General features: G+C 42.5%; 3 protein-coding genes across 4 annotated transcripts; 1 reads left to right on the top strand and 2 right to left on the bottom strand.

Moving 5' to 3' along the window:
• Positions 1–464: 464 nt before the first annotated feature.
• Positions 465–3,382, top strand: LOC133914803 (uncharacterized). Its single transcript, XM_062358119.1, has 5 exons — positions 465–820; positions 954–1,037; positions 1,492–1,709; positions 1,880–1,927; positions 3,051–3,382. The coding sequence occupies exons 1-5, from the start codon at positions 580–582 to the stop codon at positions 3,189–3,191; spliced, it is 732 nt and encodes a 243-aa protein (XP_062214103.1). The 5' UTR covers positions 465–579; the 3' UTR covers positions 3,192–3,382.
• Positions 3,383–7,428: 4,046 nt separating this feature from the next.
• LOC133886653 (uncharacterized) lies at positions 7,429–7,998 on the bottom strand. The gene has a single exon (XM_062326395.1). It carries the CDS (start codon positions 7,980–7,982, stop codon positions 7,671–7,673), a length of 312 nt encoding a protein of 103 aa, XP_062182379.1. The 5' UTR covers positions 7,983–7,998; the 3' UTR covers positions 7,429–7,670.
• A 1,222-nt stretch (positions 7,999–9,220) lies between these two features.
• Positions 9,221–14,205, bottom strand: LOC133915653 (protein NSP-INTERACTING KINASE 3-like). 2 transcript variants are annotated; one of them, XM_062359285.1, is made up of 11 exons: positions 13,800–14,205; positions 13,368–13,500; positions 13,206–13,277; positions 12,947–13,090; positions 12,780–12,851; positions 12,629–12,688; positions 12,394–12,491; positions 12,130–12,279; positions 10,994–11,335; positions 9,969–10,390; positions 9,221–9,784 (listed from the first exon to the last, which is right to left on the bottom strand). In XM_062359285.1, the coding sequence occupies exons 1-11, from the start codon at positions 13,903–13,905 to the stop codon at positions 9,464–9,466; spliced, it is 1,920 nt and encodes a 639-aa protein (XP_062215269.1). In that variant the 5' UTR covers positions 13,906–14,205; the 3' UTR covers positions 9,221–9,463. The 2 variants fall into 2 exon arrangements, with proteins under 2 accessions (XP_062215269.1, XP_062216045.1); XM_062360061.1 differs by having other exon boundaries at positions 9,969–10,360; positions 13,800–14,203.
• Positions 14,206–16,390: the final 2,185 nt, after the last annotated feature.

A 16,390-nucleotide genomic window follows, 5' to 3' on the forward strand; every position in this document is an offset into this window, starting at 1 on the left:
TTTTGAATTAAAAAATAAAAATAAATTCCGGGAGTGTGACAACAGGCGCACCGAGTTAGCGGCTTATAGCCTGTTTGGTTGCCTGGCGCGGGCTAGGCAGGCCCCGCGCGTGCATGGAAATAGCATTTGGTTGCCTATGCGCACGCATCCACGGAAATCTAATCCGTTTCCTCCGAGCCTGGCTCGCTCAGTGCAGCTCGTGTACATGAGTGTATGTGTGTATTTTTTTATTTAAATCTCAATTTTATTTAGAGGTACAAGAACTGAGCTGTGCGGGCAACCAAACGGCCCGTAGCGTCTCTCGAGTCCTGTTCTGAGCCCAATAGTGGGGCGGCTAATGCTGCAAGCGTGCCCAATCTGGCCCAGCCTAAGTCTAAGGCCCAACTCGAAGCCAATCGGCCCAGTAACGTAGGCCCATTAGGCCCAAAGCTCCACGAGAACGAAACGTAGTCGGGGGCACGACCCAAGCTGCTGCTCTTCGTCGTCGTCTCCGTCTCCCACGAGTCGTTCTACTTCTCTTCCTCCCTCCTCCCGCACGAGAGGATGAATCAAGGCCACCGCTAGGCGAGACAGACGACGATGATGGCGTGTCGGCGGCTGGCGAGGGAGGCCACGGCGCAGCTCCGGCGTGGGGCCGCCCCGCCCTTCGCTCCCGCCCGCGACTTCTCCTCCGCCACCGCCGCCTTCCGCGCTCCCGTCGCCAGCCCTGCTACCCAGTTTCTGGCGCGCTATTCGAGTTCCTCTCTTCAAGCTCGCGCCTCCAAGTTCGGAGCTTCCCTCGCGGCGAGAGTGGCCCTTGGAGTCCGCCCGCAGTTATCAGGTAACCCCTACGATCGTGCGCTATGTTTATCTCCTCCCTAGTATGCTGTATATATTCGTTCGGGAATCAGGATAGAAACAATGTGGCTTCGTGAATTATTTCCTAGTCATACTGAATTTGTGCTTTCTTTTAGGTCTTAATCTGATCAAAGGATTTGGGATCAGCACTGTTCTAGCGATGACGCTTCACCAGGGAAAGGTTAATGCTGCGAAAGAAGGTGAAATTCTGCCTCCAGAAACATGAAAAGAAAATAGAGCTAAACGTTTTTTTTTCAGTGCTCCACAGGGGAAAAAATGTAAAGTTAGCTAAAATAGTGGTTAATGGTCTACAAACGTTGATGGACTCCAACAACAGCTTGTGTATGAAACGCATGGTCAGATGGCTTGTGCCTAAACATAGTGCAATGCACAGCATTTGGGCAAAGTACTTGGTTGAGAGCACAATTTTTTCTTAAATTTGTTTCAAAGTGTACCAAGTGACATAAAATCTGGTTCATATCGAAATATAATTGAACTCCTAGGGTCAATTAAAAGGTGGAAGGCTGGTACTATAATCTGGTCTATTTGTGTTATACGGACTTATCCCTAGATAGCTGCTGATAACTAGTTTTCCTTACTATCTTTTGATTTTCCTAATGTGTGATGTTTCTTTTTCTATTTTTGGCATCACAGAACGACCTTCGAAAGACATTACTGGGCCACCCTCGGGAATTTTGAAAAATGAGTTTACTTCCTTGTGGCAATTGGTCAGGAAACTTCAGCTGCCCGTTGGATTGATTTTTCTGATTGTGTCTGGTTGGCAGAACCCGTTAGGTCTTGTCATCAACGTTTTGCTTCTCATCTACTGCTCAAGGCCGAACCGCTATTCAATATACTTGTTTCTTCAGGAGGTTAGTCAAATTTTTGTGTTAGTTTATGAGTAAATAAGATTGCAATTAAAGATTTCTGGTGCTCAACATGGAATGATGTTTCAGATTTCATTATGTCGTGCAACACAGTTGACTCACATGAGGATACTCTATGTTTTTCTGTTAAACTAATATACCATTAATTGTTTCAGCTTCGTCATAGGGAGATGCATCAAAATCATGTGGTGTTGAAGGAGGAGGTGAGATTCATGCTTATTTGTTTTTTCTCCTTAGAGGGATAGTGGATGCCTGCAATTTATATTTGGATTCATAGTACTTCTACATCGCAATTTCTCATCTCATTCAGATTCTGGAACACTTTCAATATGGTAACTTTCACGCACATAACCTTTTTTTCACTGTTTACATAACCCTGAAATATTATGGAAAGTTGACAAATGCATTTTACTTTGTGATACACTTTCTCAGATCCAGTTATCTTTAAAATAAAGATTTTGATGGGTGATCCTTCCATCGTCCTAAGATTCTGACTTATCGACACAAAAAGATCCTACCAAGGATCACAATCCTGGCAACTTTGGACCCTATTTAGATTCTTTTCTCTCAGTAGTGACTTGCAGAAAACCAGAACCCCAAGCAGTGATATATCAACCTTAGATAAAGGCAGTTTGGGGAAATATGCATGTCAGTTTTAAGTTTTGATCCTTTGGGCCCCACCTACGTAAGTGAATCTTTGAGGTGGTGTCCTTACCGTAGCTTAGGCAGAAGTATAGAAAGCTTCAAGATCCTTCTCGGATATGCTTTATGGTACCCCAGTGTAGTTTATATTTGGGTCGAAACATAAATTGTTCCACTTGCTTCAGGAGTAGAGATGGTGAATGATCTTTACCATTCTTTGGATGTTTTTGACTTTTGAGACCATTTTTCTGTATTTGGAGCACTAGTGATGATTTCATGAAATACCTGCATGCTGTTTCAGTGCAATTACATCAAATGATATATCTACGAGCAGTCGAGCACAGACCCACTAGACTGACAGAATCATCAGACTAAGGCTTATGTGCCTTTCTTTTCCTTTGGGCTGTATGCTTGCAGTTCTTTTCCATGCTTTCCAGTGCAGTACACCTGTATTTTTCCAAACCAATAAGGTCATTTCAACTTTAAGCTTTTATTGAGTTTTAGGAAGAATTTCAGTTCAGTTGAGTGCTACATTTTAGTGAGTCCATTTCTTGGGATGTGTGTGTGAATTGCGCCTTACTAACTGCAGACATGAGTGGTTCAATTTTCTATTCTCATTCCTCTTTCAGTTTGCTCCTTCACGTGCCTAGTTATTTGAATTAAACCTTGTGTATTTATCTGCAGTTCTTGCATACAAGAAAAGTTGACACTGAAGATTACAAGTTCTTTTCTATTGGAACCGTTGAATTAGCAGACGGAAAAGTGCTGCATCTCATTGGAATGCTGGGCAGCTGGTGGATCTACCGTGTGTCATATGTCGAGTGAAAAGAGAGGGTGTAGTTTTGTGAAATTTACTCTCAGTTAATCGATGTACTAGAATCTGGGATTTCAGTGATAGTAGGATGAAAAAACTAAACTTATATTCTGTTTGCCCCCTTCTGCTTTGCGTTAAGCAAAGAAAGGCATAAAGATCACTCATTCAACAATGGGAAAGGAAATTTGGAAAAGAAAGGAAAGTTAACCTTCATATTTCTTCTCTCCCTCCTTTTATTCGATATTTCCAAGTTGTAATTATCTATTTAAGGATCTGAGAGTACCTGACAAGCAGCACACAATATCATAGCTGAAACTTCATTGCCTTTACGTACTGGTTTGGAAACTGTAATCTGTTTCAGATTACTTGGCGCGGGATCTTGCGGGTTACCTGTGGAAGCTGCACCATTGGAGCAACCAGCGCAGCACCCGTGAGTTCTACAGCGTCCTCGATCAGGGCAACAGTGACGGAGCTTGACCAAAATTCCAAGGGCCAAAGAACATAGTAAATTCGGAAATACTTAAGTGCTAAACCATTAAACTAATATGGGTAAGTTTAGTAGAGCTCCAGAGCAACTCTTTGAGTGAAATTAAGAGGAGCTCTTTCAACAACTATTTTTACTTTTTTACTCTCAGAGTGAAATCCGTGGGAGTAATTCCCTGAAATGAACTACATGGTGAGAGCTGAAAAAAGTAACTTCTCCCGATTCATTTATCATATAGAATCACTTCTTCCATAGAGTTTACGCTAGAGAATCACTTTCATCAGAGAATTATTTTTAGCCGTAGAATCACTTTTCTCAGAGAATCACTCACTCCAAAAAATTTAGATCAGGAAAAAACTATACCAAATAGATCCAATATGGGATAATTTATAGCCATCAGAGAGCAATACATTAATATTTCCCATACTTGATTCAAAAAAACATATTTGAATGAGATTATAATACCTAGAAACAACTCTAAAATGTATACACACACCAAAATACAACTAGGAATAGTCTCAGACTGATAGCCACTACAAATTAGCTCTTCAAAGCTTTCCATTCTTGAAATCCTTCATTATATCTTCATATCTATACTTATCGGCAATTTGACCCTCAATGTCACTTGAAAGCTATTGGCAAGAAAGTTATCTTCCATTTTGTTACGTAGTCTTTTCCTAATGTATTCGAACTAGAACACAAGACAAACAACATTTACAATATCATGTGATTTCCTTTGTAAAGCTTGGCCAAGATCTTTAGTAATCTCTAGTATTCCTCTCATCATACATAAGACGGATATAAACTCAAAAGAAGACAAGTAGCTAAAAGCAGTGTCTGCATCAGCAAATGTGAAAGATAAATTGTGAGATCTTCATCAGCTAGTTTGGTTCCTTTTCTTTTGTAAAAAGAGTCAATGGTTTTACCCTTAACCATAGGTTTTTTTTTTCACAAAGGGGGCCACACCCTCCAGCCACAAAGGGACTGAGGGGCACCTCGGGGGGAAGCGCTGGGGATCGAACCCAGATCGCTCCCCCGAGAGCTGGCTTCAGAAGCCTAAATCGGCTCACCAGCTCCCGTGCAAACTCCAGGGATCGAACCCTAGCAATGGCCAAGACACCACCGTGCCTTCCCACTGGGCTACAAGCCCGTTTGTTACTTACGTAATACATTACAATTGAATATATGTTCGAATTAGCAAATACCACAACCGGAAGAACTAAATATTTGAAGAAGTGTAGATGTGAGTAATTGAGTACATGACTACATGAGGATGTGAAACCAATTAACTAACTAATTAGTAATTGGGAGCAAGAATTACCACTTAAAGCAGCCATTAATCAATCAAGATATGGCGCAGTAGGAATTTTTGAATTCTGATGGTGTTGGCGAGAGGTGTTTGGTTTCTTGCTTCCTCTCTCTTCTTTCTCCTGCTTCCTTCCTTCCCTCTTCTGATCAAACCACCTCCATGCAGCGTGTGAGCTTGACTTGGGCTGTGAGGAGCCCAATTTGGGACGTATGGGCTCGATTTGGCCACCGTTGTGCTGGATTTGATGGGGAGAGAAGAAACTAAGAGGAGAGGACAGCGAGGAAGTCATGCTATGTTTGTTTTTTATTCTGACTATAGATTATAGTCCTAAAATTAAAAGTAAAATAAATGGTCATATTTTAAAAGCTGATTTTTACAATTCACGAGTCAAGTTGTATTACAAAATCTCACAATCTATAATTTAATGAGAACTAGCGCATCAATCTGTGCGACTGCACAGGCTAGAAATTTAGCTTACAGCTGAATTCTAAATATTTGTATTAATAATGGTTGTATGCTAAGATACATCAGCTATTTATATTTAAATATTAGAATGTAAAATATAAATGTAATTTTTTTCATAATATTGGAATCATTTTTATTATTTGTGAATAGATCTAATTTATAATTTTCATTTTATGTGTTATGCAAATTGATTTTTATTTGTTTCTTGATTTTTTGAAATTATTATTATTTTTAATGTCATTATCGTATCTCATATTATTTTTTTGAAATACATTATAAATTTTTTGATATTATTTTTATGTGATAATCCGTAATATGTTTGCGTTCTGTTATTTTAATTTTGTAATGTTTGATTACACGCATATTTAATTGTCATATTTTAATTAATTTTGAAAAGTATGTTGATTGCTAATATAATTAAGTTGGAGTTTGCTAATGTAACCTTGATAGATAAAGGGTATCTATTAAAAAAAAAGAATAAAAGACAAGACAAAATTTTTTTAGGATTTTTCAAGGATTAATATAGAGACATCAAAAGGAGTCTCCAATTAATAAATATAAGATAAAATGGGTTTCTTCGTAGAATTTAGATTGTGACATTCCAAAGCAAAAAAACAAATAGAGTCTCAATCTAGCGTATGATTGAACAGCAAGGAACTCGATTCGAGGAGCTAAATGGTCGATTCGGGTGTTGAGGACCTCGATTCGGTGGTCTGGTGAAGGTGAACGGCATGGACGTTCTCTGGTGTTGGAGTGGAGCTCAAGGGCAGTTAGAGCTAAGCTGGGGGACCACAGCCCAGGTTGGCCTGGCCAAAGCTCCGTCCCTGCAGGGCAAGATCACCGTCGTCGCCTCCCGGAGCCGGGGACTGATGGTATACATTTCCTTGCTGCTAGCTTGTAGCTAATCACCATGCATGCATGTTGTTTTTGCATATCACTTTAGTTTAGTGTTCTACCGATGCTACAATGTCGGCATTAGAAAACGCCGTGCTGTGGTACGTAGTTTGCTTTGTCGGTTCTGATCGTCATGTCACGGTATGATACGTCACTTGTCTTTCTACTTTTACCTTTCATGTTAATATCAGATAACGACGGTTTTATGACTTGTCTTCTTTTCTTCAAAGAGAAGAGATAAAGAAAAAAAAAGTTTCCAGAATTCCAGGTTGGACTTCTTATTGGTTAGTACTGTAATTATTGTTGTGCTGCGGTGCTTGTCTTTAGTTGTAACGATTAGGTTCCCTCCCTTGACATCAATTCGTTTTTCGGCATGCTGGGATAATTCGACGACAGCATGATTGCAAGAGAGGATGAATTTGGAGAATCTCAGTTAGACCGGGATGTGCTCTTCCTTGGTTCTTCACTGGTATAATTTTTCTCTGTTTCTTTTCTTTAATTTCTTTTCCTTTTTCTGGGTTCCGAGCAGAACCAGAACAAACGTTAGCAGTCTCAGTTTAGGCAAAGCTAAAGAGTGCTGTACAATTCATATTTACCTGGGGAATTGGTCTCGCATGGTTAGTCATCAGATTGACAAAAAAGAACTCTGAAATGCATTCACACAAAGGGAGGCCGTCCGGTCTATATGGACGTCTCTGTGCCAGAGTAAAACTGAATAGCCAAGTCTACTGTGTGCTTCCCACTTCCCAGCCTCTGATTATGGCATGTACGGCTGAGCACTCAAGCGTCTGAAGTGAGCGCCTGATATTTTTTCCCCTTAAAATTTGATTCCGGAAAGTGTAGAGTTTAATGTTCCACAAGTTAGAATAAGAAGCATGCTGCCTTTCTGCAAAACTGTGCCTTCTGAAATCATAGCCTAAGTGCACTTACCCAGGGAACTGGAAATTTATCAAGTGCTGATCAAGTGATGAATGTGCAAAGCTACTATCTGAATTTAGCGATGAGGATTTCACAAGTGTTGTAGTTTCCCGAGAGTGGCAATGGTTTAAGCATACCAATTACTTCAGAAGGAAATGCTGACATACATCATGCGTAAGTTTCTTCACACGTATCGACTATGGAGCAAACAATTCATGTATTCAATTGGTATGTACATAGACTTCAAGAATAAGAATGTATTACGATGCCACACCGTGGTCCATGGATCATATGAAGAAATCGAAGATCGAGATCATAGGCATTACCGAAAGCAAAATCCAATCGCCTTCCTGCTGACCTGCAAAATTCACGAGCTGAGAAAGACCGGCCGGCAAAGCAGCGACACCGCCACCGCCACCGTCACCGTAAGTTGTGCAGAGGGTTGGACCCGGTCGGCGCCAGCCTCTTGTCGTCCTCAAACCAGCCCTCGCCGTCGACCTGCCGGGGCCGCCTCGAGTCAAATGCGGCCAGGGTGCCCTCCACCCTCCTCCGGGGCGTCGTCTGGCGATGCCGTTTATGCACCGGACCAGAAATGCTCACAGCGGTAGTACCCGTGGACCAGGATTGGTGAAACGACGACGGCACGCCATGGCCGAGAAGAAGCGAGGTCGCCGTGAGAGCCAGGGGGATCAGCGACACCAGCACCAGAATCTTGAAGCACTTGGCGCTCATGTTTGGGGAAGGGCGGGTGCAGTGACAAGACGCGCGCGCGCGCTCCCGACACAGGCGAGGAGATAACGGTAGTAGGCAGCGAGAGAGAGAGAGAGAGAGAGAGAGAGAGAGAGAGAGACGAGGCAGGTGACTTGATTTGACGTGGGCGGCGGACAAAGGGGCAATGAGTGATCGATCGCCTGCCTGCGTGACTGCGTCTGTCGATGTCTCCGTTTCTGTTCGCTTGCCTGCCGAGCAGCGCCGGACGCGGCCGCAGCCTCAGCGCGCGCGCTGCTCGGCTTTGATGTGGCAGCGAGCCCACCGCCCACGACATGATGCTGCCGCTTGACCGGCTCCGGCCGCTGCCCTGCGCATCGCTCGTGAGGCTGCCTGCCTGCCAGTGCCATCGCAACTCGCAAGGCTTCGCGTGCGATCCATGTCCCGTGGCATGTGCCGTACACGTAGGACCTTGATTTTCGCCGACCCTAGGCCGCAGCCACTCTGTCAGTTCTCAATGCAAGACAACGCCACAAACGCTCTCTGAATTCTGAAATACGACATCGTTCAGAAAAAGCTCTGAAAGACGACGAGGTCGCATCGCACCGTACACGTAGGATCTGTTAATCTCTATCTCCTAGTCGATTCGCATTCTTGGAGCAACTGTTTGGCGCCATTGCTGGGGAGGCAGAACAGTGGAAAAAAGGGAGGGGCTCTTGGTCTGTTGGCTTAATGGGTACGAGATGTAGCACACAGTTGCCGCATAAACAGTTGGTGTGATGCGATGGGGTGTGACCTGCTGCTAGCCAATGTAGTATTCAGCTACTAGCTAAGAGGGGCGCGTCAGATGAGAGCGAGCATACAGTAGAAAAGCAGTGACCCTCCCTCCATTGATCAGTTCCATCAGGCCTTTTATCCTTGCCACGAACACTGTTTCTATGTAGCAGCAGCTTATCAGCTGCTGCTCTCCAGACTTGCACATACACATACTGCAGTAACTGCACCAATGCCTGGCAGATACTTTTACTGTATCCAGATCTACTGCTATTCAGCACATGCCACAATGCAACATCAATGCTCATATACATACATGTGTTTGGACTTGGCTAAACATCCTGTAACATATTCCTTCTGGAGCTGATGCAAAATGTAGGCCTAGATGCTGATGGATTGATGGTGTGAAAAAAAAAACTGACGCCATCAACATATCAGCTGGGCAACAAGCTGCACATGCTCAGAAGGCGAAACTGATTAGCACAAACTGCACTGGAAATTTTTTCTTTCTATATTTACTCATCCATCTCATCTCTTTGCCACCAGGTAGATGCGCAACAAGGATGGGATCAGCTCACACAATGCTGCTGTATGTACACCACAGCTATAGACAGACAGATTACACCCCACGAGTCGGAAAATTTCACCTTCCCTTGTTGGGCTCTAGACCTAATCAAATCGAAAGTAATACAAACCAAGCACATCTATGAGTCTATGCGATGACCGATCGGTCACCTTGGTCCAGAAAGCTCCATGGCCTCTAGGCCGAGTGAAGATTCATCCACGGCAAAATCCATGTACTTTGGAGGTAGAAGCTCCGATGAAACGGACTTCGGTGCAGCCACATTTTGTGATGCTTCCCATTTCTCTGCCAGCCCATCCCCTTCTAGCATCCTGATTACCTCAGACATTCTGGGGCGGTGAGATGGATAGTACTGTGTGCACAGCAAAGCCACCTGAACCATTTCTTCCAGTTCAACCCTGTCATAGTTGCTACCTAGGTCTTTGTCCACCATCATGCTTAGCTGCTTTTCTTCGTGAAGTTTCTTAACCTGGAATCAGACTTGAGTATGAGAAATAATGTTCATGGAGACACAAAGAACTGAGCTCAATAACAAAAGGATCTGAAGTCACAAAACTGAAGTACAGAGCCAACAAGGTCTAGAGCGAAGGAGATAGCAGCCTTTTCAGTTTAAGTATTAAAGTGAATACTGAAAACACAAAATAGATGCTTACCCAATCGAGCACCCCACCCTTCTGATTTGCTAGTCTTCCGAAATCCAATGCCTTCTGACCAGTGATCAACTCAACTAATAAGACTCCGAATCCAAAAACATCAGTCTTCCCTGATGACTGGCCAGTTGATAGGTACTCTGGAGCTATATGTCCAACAGTCCCACGCACTGCAGTGGTAACATGAGATTCCCTATGATCCAAAAGTTTTGCCAACCCAAAATCTCCCACGATTGCTTCGAAATATTCATCAAGAAGCACATTGGAGGCTTTTACGTCACGATGGATTATTTTTGGATCACACTGTTCATGCAAATAGAGCAAACCTCGTGCTGTGCCTAGTGCTATCCTCTTTCTCCTCGACCAATCTAGAGCCGGCCGGCCATTTACAAGTTCTGACAAAGAATGAAAGATAGTTAGGTGTCCTGTAAAATATCAAACGAAGAATAAGATTGGTTAATTTGCTTGCACACTGAATAAAATAAGATGATGCTAGTACAATGTTTGTTATTATTGATGAGTAATTAACACCCCATCCCATCAGTGGTGAAATTAGCTAGACATGTGATGTTCTGGATTGCTCAGTTCATATTCCAAAACTCGACTTGTGTGCAAAATATCATATGACCAGATTTTGCACAAAGTCCATTCAAGGGAATCATGAGTAGGATTTAAGTTAATCAGCAAAACTTACTGCCAACAGTATACTTTCAATAAAAGATATTGTCCTGACAAATGAGGGTTGCTTGTTTGGAAAGCTAACACGTCTCACATCAACTATGATATATCCGAAAATCGTGGAACCATTTTGTATTGAATGATTTATTTGTTTGACAGTAGCATGAAAGCATGTAGAATTTACACATACATAATTGTGATCCAAGTTCCATAGACATTTTTCTCTTTAGTGGCAAGTAGTTTTATCTTTATTTCCTAAAGTTGTGTATTTTAAAGATTTCAGTACAGAAAACAGCATATGTATATACTATATATGCATGGAAGTCACAAGCACAAAGATAAAGACTAACCCCGTAATTGAGAAGCAACACTTCCATTCGGCATGTAAGGATAAACAAGTAATCTCTCACTCTCTGTAGTGCAGAATCCAATGAGCCGAAGGAGATTCCGATGAACAGCCAAGCTTATGACTTCAACTTCAGTTTGGAACTGAACTTCCCCACCAACGGCATTATAATCCTTAAGTCTTTTAACCGCAACAACAGAGCCGTCTCGCAAGTAGCCTTTGTATACAATGCCATACCCACCTTCACCTAAAATGTTCTTTGAGTTGAAATTGTTAGTAGCTGCTCGGAGCTCCTTGAAGGTATACCGCTTCAGATGGCCCAAACATACTTCTGGATCATATGTATCTGCATATTGGCATATATCAGGTTCAACTACCATACTGCTGTAAAGTAAAACATGCTACAGAAAAGATGTATGTATGCACACAGAGAGCAACTGAGCATGATAGAAAGATCAAAGCAAATCATAGAAGGGTAAAAGAAAACATCTCATGCTTACTGTAAGGTTAAAGAAAGTACCCCCAAAAAATGGGATGTCATGGGTTATGAACTGAGCCGAAGGTTTCTCTGACCAAGCTGACTAGTAAATTATCATTCAACATATTCAAAGTTCTTGCCTATTGTAGGGAATTTCATGCCTCTTTAACACAAGAGTAGTGATCTCAATCATTAATCTGTCCATGTTGTTTATGTAGCAAGACAATTACTTAACCACTCACTCATTTACATAAGTAAAAAAGCAAAATAAGGTTTATGCAATTTACCCCCAAAGTTAATGGTACGAGCCCATGTTGTGGGGTGCATCTGTTTTATGTTCAAATTTGCGAGAGAATTCAGACCACAAAATGGAGATCACATGGCAGAATATTAGAGCATTGTCAATTGTCATAGGAAAAATATGTTAAATCCTAATTAGCCAGCTTGTCAAAAGTTCGGTAGCTCAATTAGACAAACAGCATTTATACAGCACTGGTATATCTTTGTATCCAAGTTAGTATCGAAAAGATCACAAGGAGAATGTAGCTCCAAGATCACAAAACCATGGACTGTTAGCAATTGGTGCACATTCATCTATTGCAATTCAACTCCAAGCATTAGTTATTATGATTGCATAAGCATGGAATGGAACAGAATATTACCGTTTACATCAAAAAAGATCTGCTGATTACGCCTATGCTGCCACCAGAGAAGCATACCGACTACAAGAGCGATAAAAGCTACTGAACCAACAGTTGCTCCACATATTATAGCAATTCGGTGGCTTCTTTCCATGCCCTGCTGTGGCTGAGCTGAGGAAAAGGAGACAAATGTGAGTACACCAGTAGAAGAAAAGGTATTAACAATTTTGTCTGTAATGAAAGCGTATTTCTGCAAAATATTGAACAATGTAAAAATAATCTCACTCTTCAAATCATCCGGTGGATAAGAGAGTGGGTCCAGTGACACAGATGAGCAATTATCCCCAGAGTTGACACCACAAACCATCGGATTTCCAGCGATGCTGTTCGAATAAGCAACGATACAACAGAGATTAAAATGAAAGCGTGAGTACGTGAGCACTAGGCCATGGCATGAACACATAGTGTTCGGGTAGATTTCAATTAGCCGAGGTGAAAGGGGATACACTGAACTACTTACTTGAAAGTTCTCGCAGAAATCTTGGGTAATGGACCACTCAGATCGTTAAACGAAAGATCTCTACAAAACAGGTCAATTCAAGCCAATTAGTACTTAAGCAGACAAAAGGGGGCGGGGGGGGGGGGGAGTAAAAAAGGATTGCAGAGCATACACGAGTGCAAGGCCATTAATGGTGGCAAGTGAATCGGGCAAGACTCCAGATAAGCTGTTGTTGTTCAGTTTCCTGGTAGCAACAAGAGAACCAGAAAATTAACAAAATGGAATTAGCATGTATGACAATAACGTTGTTGGGAATCAAAATCCAAGAAAGAATCTTACAGATAGTTGAGGGTTTTGAGATTTCCAATTGAACTTGGGATACTCCCTTTGAGATGGTTGTTTGACATGTCAAGTGTCTTGAGCATCCCCAACCGTCCTATGGTACTAGGAATTGGACCAGAAATCGCATTATTCTGTAGTAGCCTGTCGATCAGAAAAGCCGAGCAACTTGAATTTTTCGATCAACCAGATTGATCCACTCCACGAAATCTCAAATTAAAAATGTTATGGGTAAACAGCAAGAGATCAATGAACTTACACAGATTGCAGCCTGGTGAGATTGCCGATGCTCGGCGACAATTTCCCAGACAAACTCTGGCTGGGTAGACCTCTGCAAACATAGCGCACACACGAAGATCAACCCAAAGCAGCCACTGTTGGTGCTCTCCGGAATCGGCAAGAACAAAGGAGCGTAACGTACAAGGCAGAGACATAGCCGTCGGCGGAGCAGGTGACCATCCTCCAGCTGCAGGGATCGACCGAGTTGATGTCCCAGTTGTCGAGCACATTGTAGGGGTCCTGCAGTTCCGTCTTGATGGCCATCAGAGCCACCACTGCGGTACAGCCACGGACAGGGAGGTTTAGCTTCACCAAATTGTAATACCAAGAAACGGCTAAAACTCGACAAGTATGATGATTGGTAATGAAGCACAAGCACAGCAGCTGCATTTTCGTGTTCTTCTCCAAAGTGAGATCTTTTACATAAACTTCAAACCAGCGATTGCCAAAAAAAAAGGAATCTTTTAATAAACCTCACAAAATACTCTTGTGCCTGATTGTGGAGGAGGGCATTGAAAAGGTTGGTCGTTTGTATAGATTTTGGAGAAAAAGATTAGGAGAGCAGGGAAGATACCTTCGTAGTTGATGCCGGCCGGGGAGAGCGTCGCGGTGGACGGCGGAAGGACCACGGCGAGCAGGCCAGCAACCACCACCCACCACCGCATCCACATCACCCACATCGTCACAACCAGCAGATTCGATTCGGCGAACAAGCAGAGAAGAGGAACGGACCAGTCCACAGCTCCAAAGCACAATTCCGCCGCCGCAGCAGAGAAGAAGCAGAGCTCACGAACCTCCACCGGCCAAGAAGAAGGCGAGCAAACCCCTCGATCCAACCCGGTCCAATCCAAATATCCAGTGATGCTAACGCAGACGCAGGCGAAGGGGTTCACCTGATGCGAGCGAGAGGAAGAGGGTGGGGGTGGGTAGTAGGCCAGGGCAGGGGGGAAACGCCAACGAGCAGCAGCAGCAGCAGCCTGCCACTCCCTTCCCTACCTGTCAATCCAATCCATGCTGCTGCCGCGGCCGCTGTCACTGACGCTGCTGATGCCCACCCGCTCCACGCCGCTGCAAACCGCCAAACCGCATGCCTTTTCTCTGTGTTCCTCTTCTTGTTTCACTTTTTATTCCCGTAGGATTTCTGAAAAAAGATGCATATATTTTCAGAAAGGAGAGGAATTGCCTTTGGTGGATTTGCTAGCTTGAAATCTTTTGTTTGGATCAATCCATTTGATTGGATATTTTAACATTTTTAGAGAAAAATGGTTCGGTTTAGAGATAGTGTGGCTAGACTTGTTCAGAAAAGACGGCAGATGCCCCAATGCAATTTGAGATGCTTTATCACCAAAAACCATACTAATGCAGGAGCATCATCGAGGAGTATAAATTACTATTGTACTGGTACTACGAGTACATAATACCAGCAGTTTTGGCAGCTTTGTATTGAGAAAACAACTAATTTGCCTGCTTGAAGTGTTCGTTCTTGTTGTCATCATCCGAAGGACAGCGCTAGTGACAGGGCGCATGTTTGTCACAACTGGTCTACAAAGCCGAGCTGCACTACTACCTACGCCGTAACTCTAATGTAATACTGTAACGAAGAACGGAATGATGGGGAATATAGAAAAAGGACGAGGAGGAAGAAGAGGTTAAAAAGCTTTTGGGGCACTGTCGAGTCACATGCTCACCTTTTATATTGTCCGGTCCTTTTCTTGTCTATCTGCTCATCGTGTGTTATATATATATATATATATATGTCTAGTTATGGTAGAATCTAGTGCTCCTATAGTTTATACCCCGATCCTGTTTTTTGTTTATTTATTGGGCTACATCCGGACCCGGTTCTTCTTCATCAGCTTGTTTTATCGAGTTTTTTTATTTTTATATTTTTTATTAAAAATTTAAAAAATAGATTTATTGTCGAAAAAATTACACAAATAAACGCCTGCAGCCCCTAAAAATGCGGTTAGAACTCCTTATCACCCGTTGAGAGGGCGGATAGCCTAACCGCCCCCTCAGAGGGCGGCTAGAGCCTGCCCGCTCGCGCCTACATCTTACTGCCCTCTCAAGGGTGGTTAGGGCCCTTGTCGCCCTCTCAGGAGGCGGTAAAGAGGTTGCCCACCCCCTCCCCTTCCCCCTTCTCTATAAAAGGGCAAAAATTGAGGAAAATTCTCATTTTAATCCGATAAAAGAGAAAGCTCTGAAGAGGGAGGAGAGGAAGAGAGCGCGGCGAAGCTCTGCTATATTTGATCCGCGGATTTGAAGATCACTTGTATACTTTGATTGTTGTTAATAAGTTTAGTAGCACTGTATGACATAGGGTTTAGACATGTATGACCTAGGATTTAGAAAATACTGTATTTAGTATAAAATTATCGATATTACTTATAACATGGTAGGATAGCAATTAAATACAGAATATTTTTTTTATGATAGTTTGAATATGTAGACTGTACAGAGTAATAATTGTAGGGTAGCATTGTGTGACATATGAATTAGCATTGTATGATAACAATATAACCTAGGATTTAGAAAAATACTAGTATACTGTGAATATTAATTCTGACATGGTAAGATAGCTATTAAATGTAGATTGTATAGAGTAATATTTGTAGGTAAGTTTGGTTATGGGTGTTATTGAAGAACCTATTGTTAGGTATGAATCGGTGTTAGTAAATTTTTTAGTTTCGATACTCAGAAATATAGTTCATCGGTCTTAACATTGGTTATATTTGCGGATATTTTCAGGGATGGCAAAAAAAATTAATTTTTCAAATATATTATGATGAGGGTGAAATTAGGTACGGTCCTAACGGTGTAGATCTGTCTGGATTTCGTCATGTCATGAAAGGTCTTAGTAAAGCTAATGAGAGGACTATTACGGGTGTGTGCAAGTGGCTGATGCGGTTTTTCTAACTGGATCCGCAACAACATGATCTTAAGCTGAAAGCTATCCTCAGCCGTGCTAGTCAGGGATACTTTGGCAAGCTTGTTCCGATCAAAGCGAGATCAACTTGGAGGCAGTATATAGATATATGTTGTGAACGTGGTCTGTCTCTGATTTTGTTAGCTTAGGCATACCTGAAAGATCAAACAGATGTGAATTCTGCGGAAGCAGTAGCGGGACCAAGTGAGGAGTGGAAGATGAATCATACCCGATAAATG

Source organism: Phragmites australis, chromosome 1 (assembly GCF_958298935.1).
Source record: "Phragmites australis chromosome 1, lpPhrAust1.1, whole genome shotgun sequence".
NCBI lineage: Eukaryota > Viridiplantae > Streptophyta > Magnoliopsida > Poales > Poaceae > Phragmites > Phragmites australis.

Excerpts from the sequence above, each read along its gene's own strand:
- LOC133914803 (XM_062358119.1), top strand. The coding sequence starts at position 580 with ATGATGGCGTGTCGGCGGCTGGCGAGGGAGGCCACGGCGCAGCTCCGG. Across the intron at positions 821-953 it reads AGTCCGCCCGCAGTTATCAG|GTCTTAATCTGATCAAAGGA; the intron begins GTAACCCCTACG and ends GCTTTCTTTTAG. Across the intron at positions 1,038-1,491 it reads GGTTAATGCTGCGAAAGAAG|AACGACCTTCGAAAGACATT; the intron begins GTGAAATTCTGC and ends TTGGCATCACAG.
- LOC133886653 (XM_062326395.1), bottom strand. The coding sequence starts at position 7,982 with ATGAGCGCCAAGTGCTTCAAGATTCTGGTGCTGGTGTCGCTGATCCCC.
- LOC133915653 (XM_062359285.1), bottom strand. The coding sequence starts at position 13,905 with ATGTGGGTGATGTGGATGCGGTGGTGGGTGGTGGTTGCTGGCCTGCTC. Across the intron at positions 12,280-12,393 it reads TCCACCGGATGATTTGAAGA|CTCAGCCACAGCAGGGCATG; the intron begins GTGAGATTATTT and ends CCTTTTCCTCAG. Across the intron at positions 11,336-12,129 it reads GATCTTTTTTGATGTAAACG|ATACATATGATCCAGAAGTA; the intron begins GTAATATTCTGT and ends GCCAATATGCAG.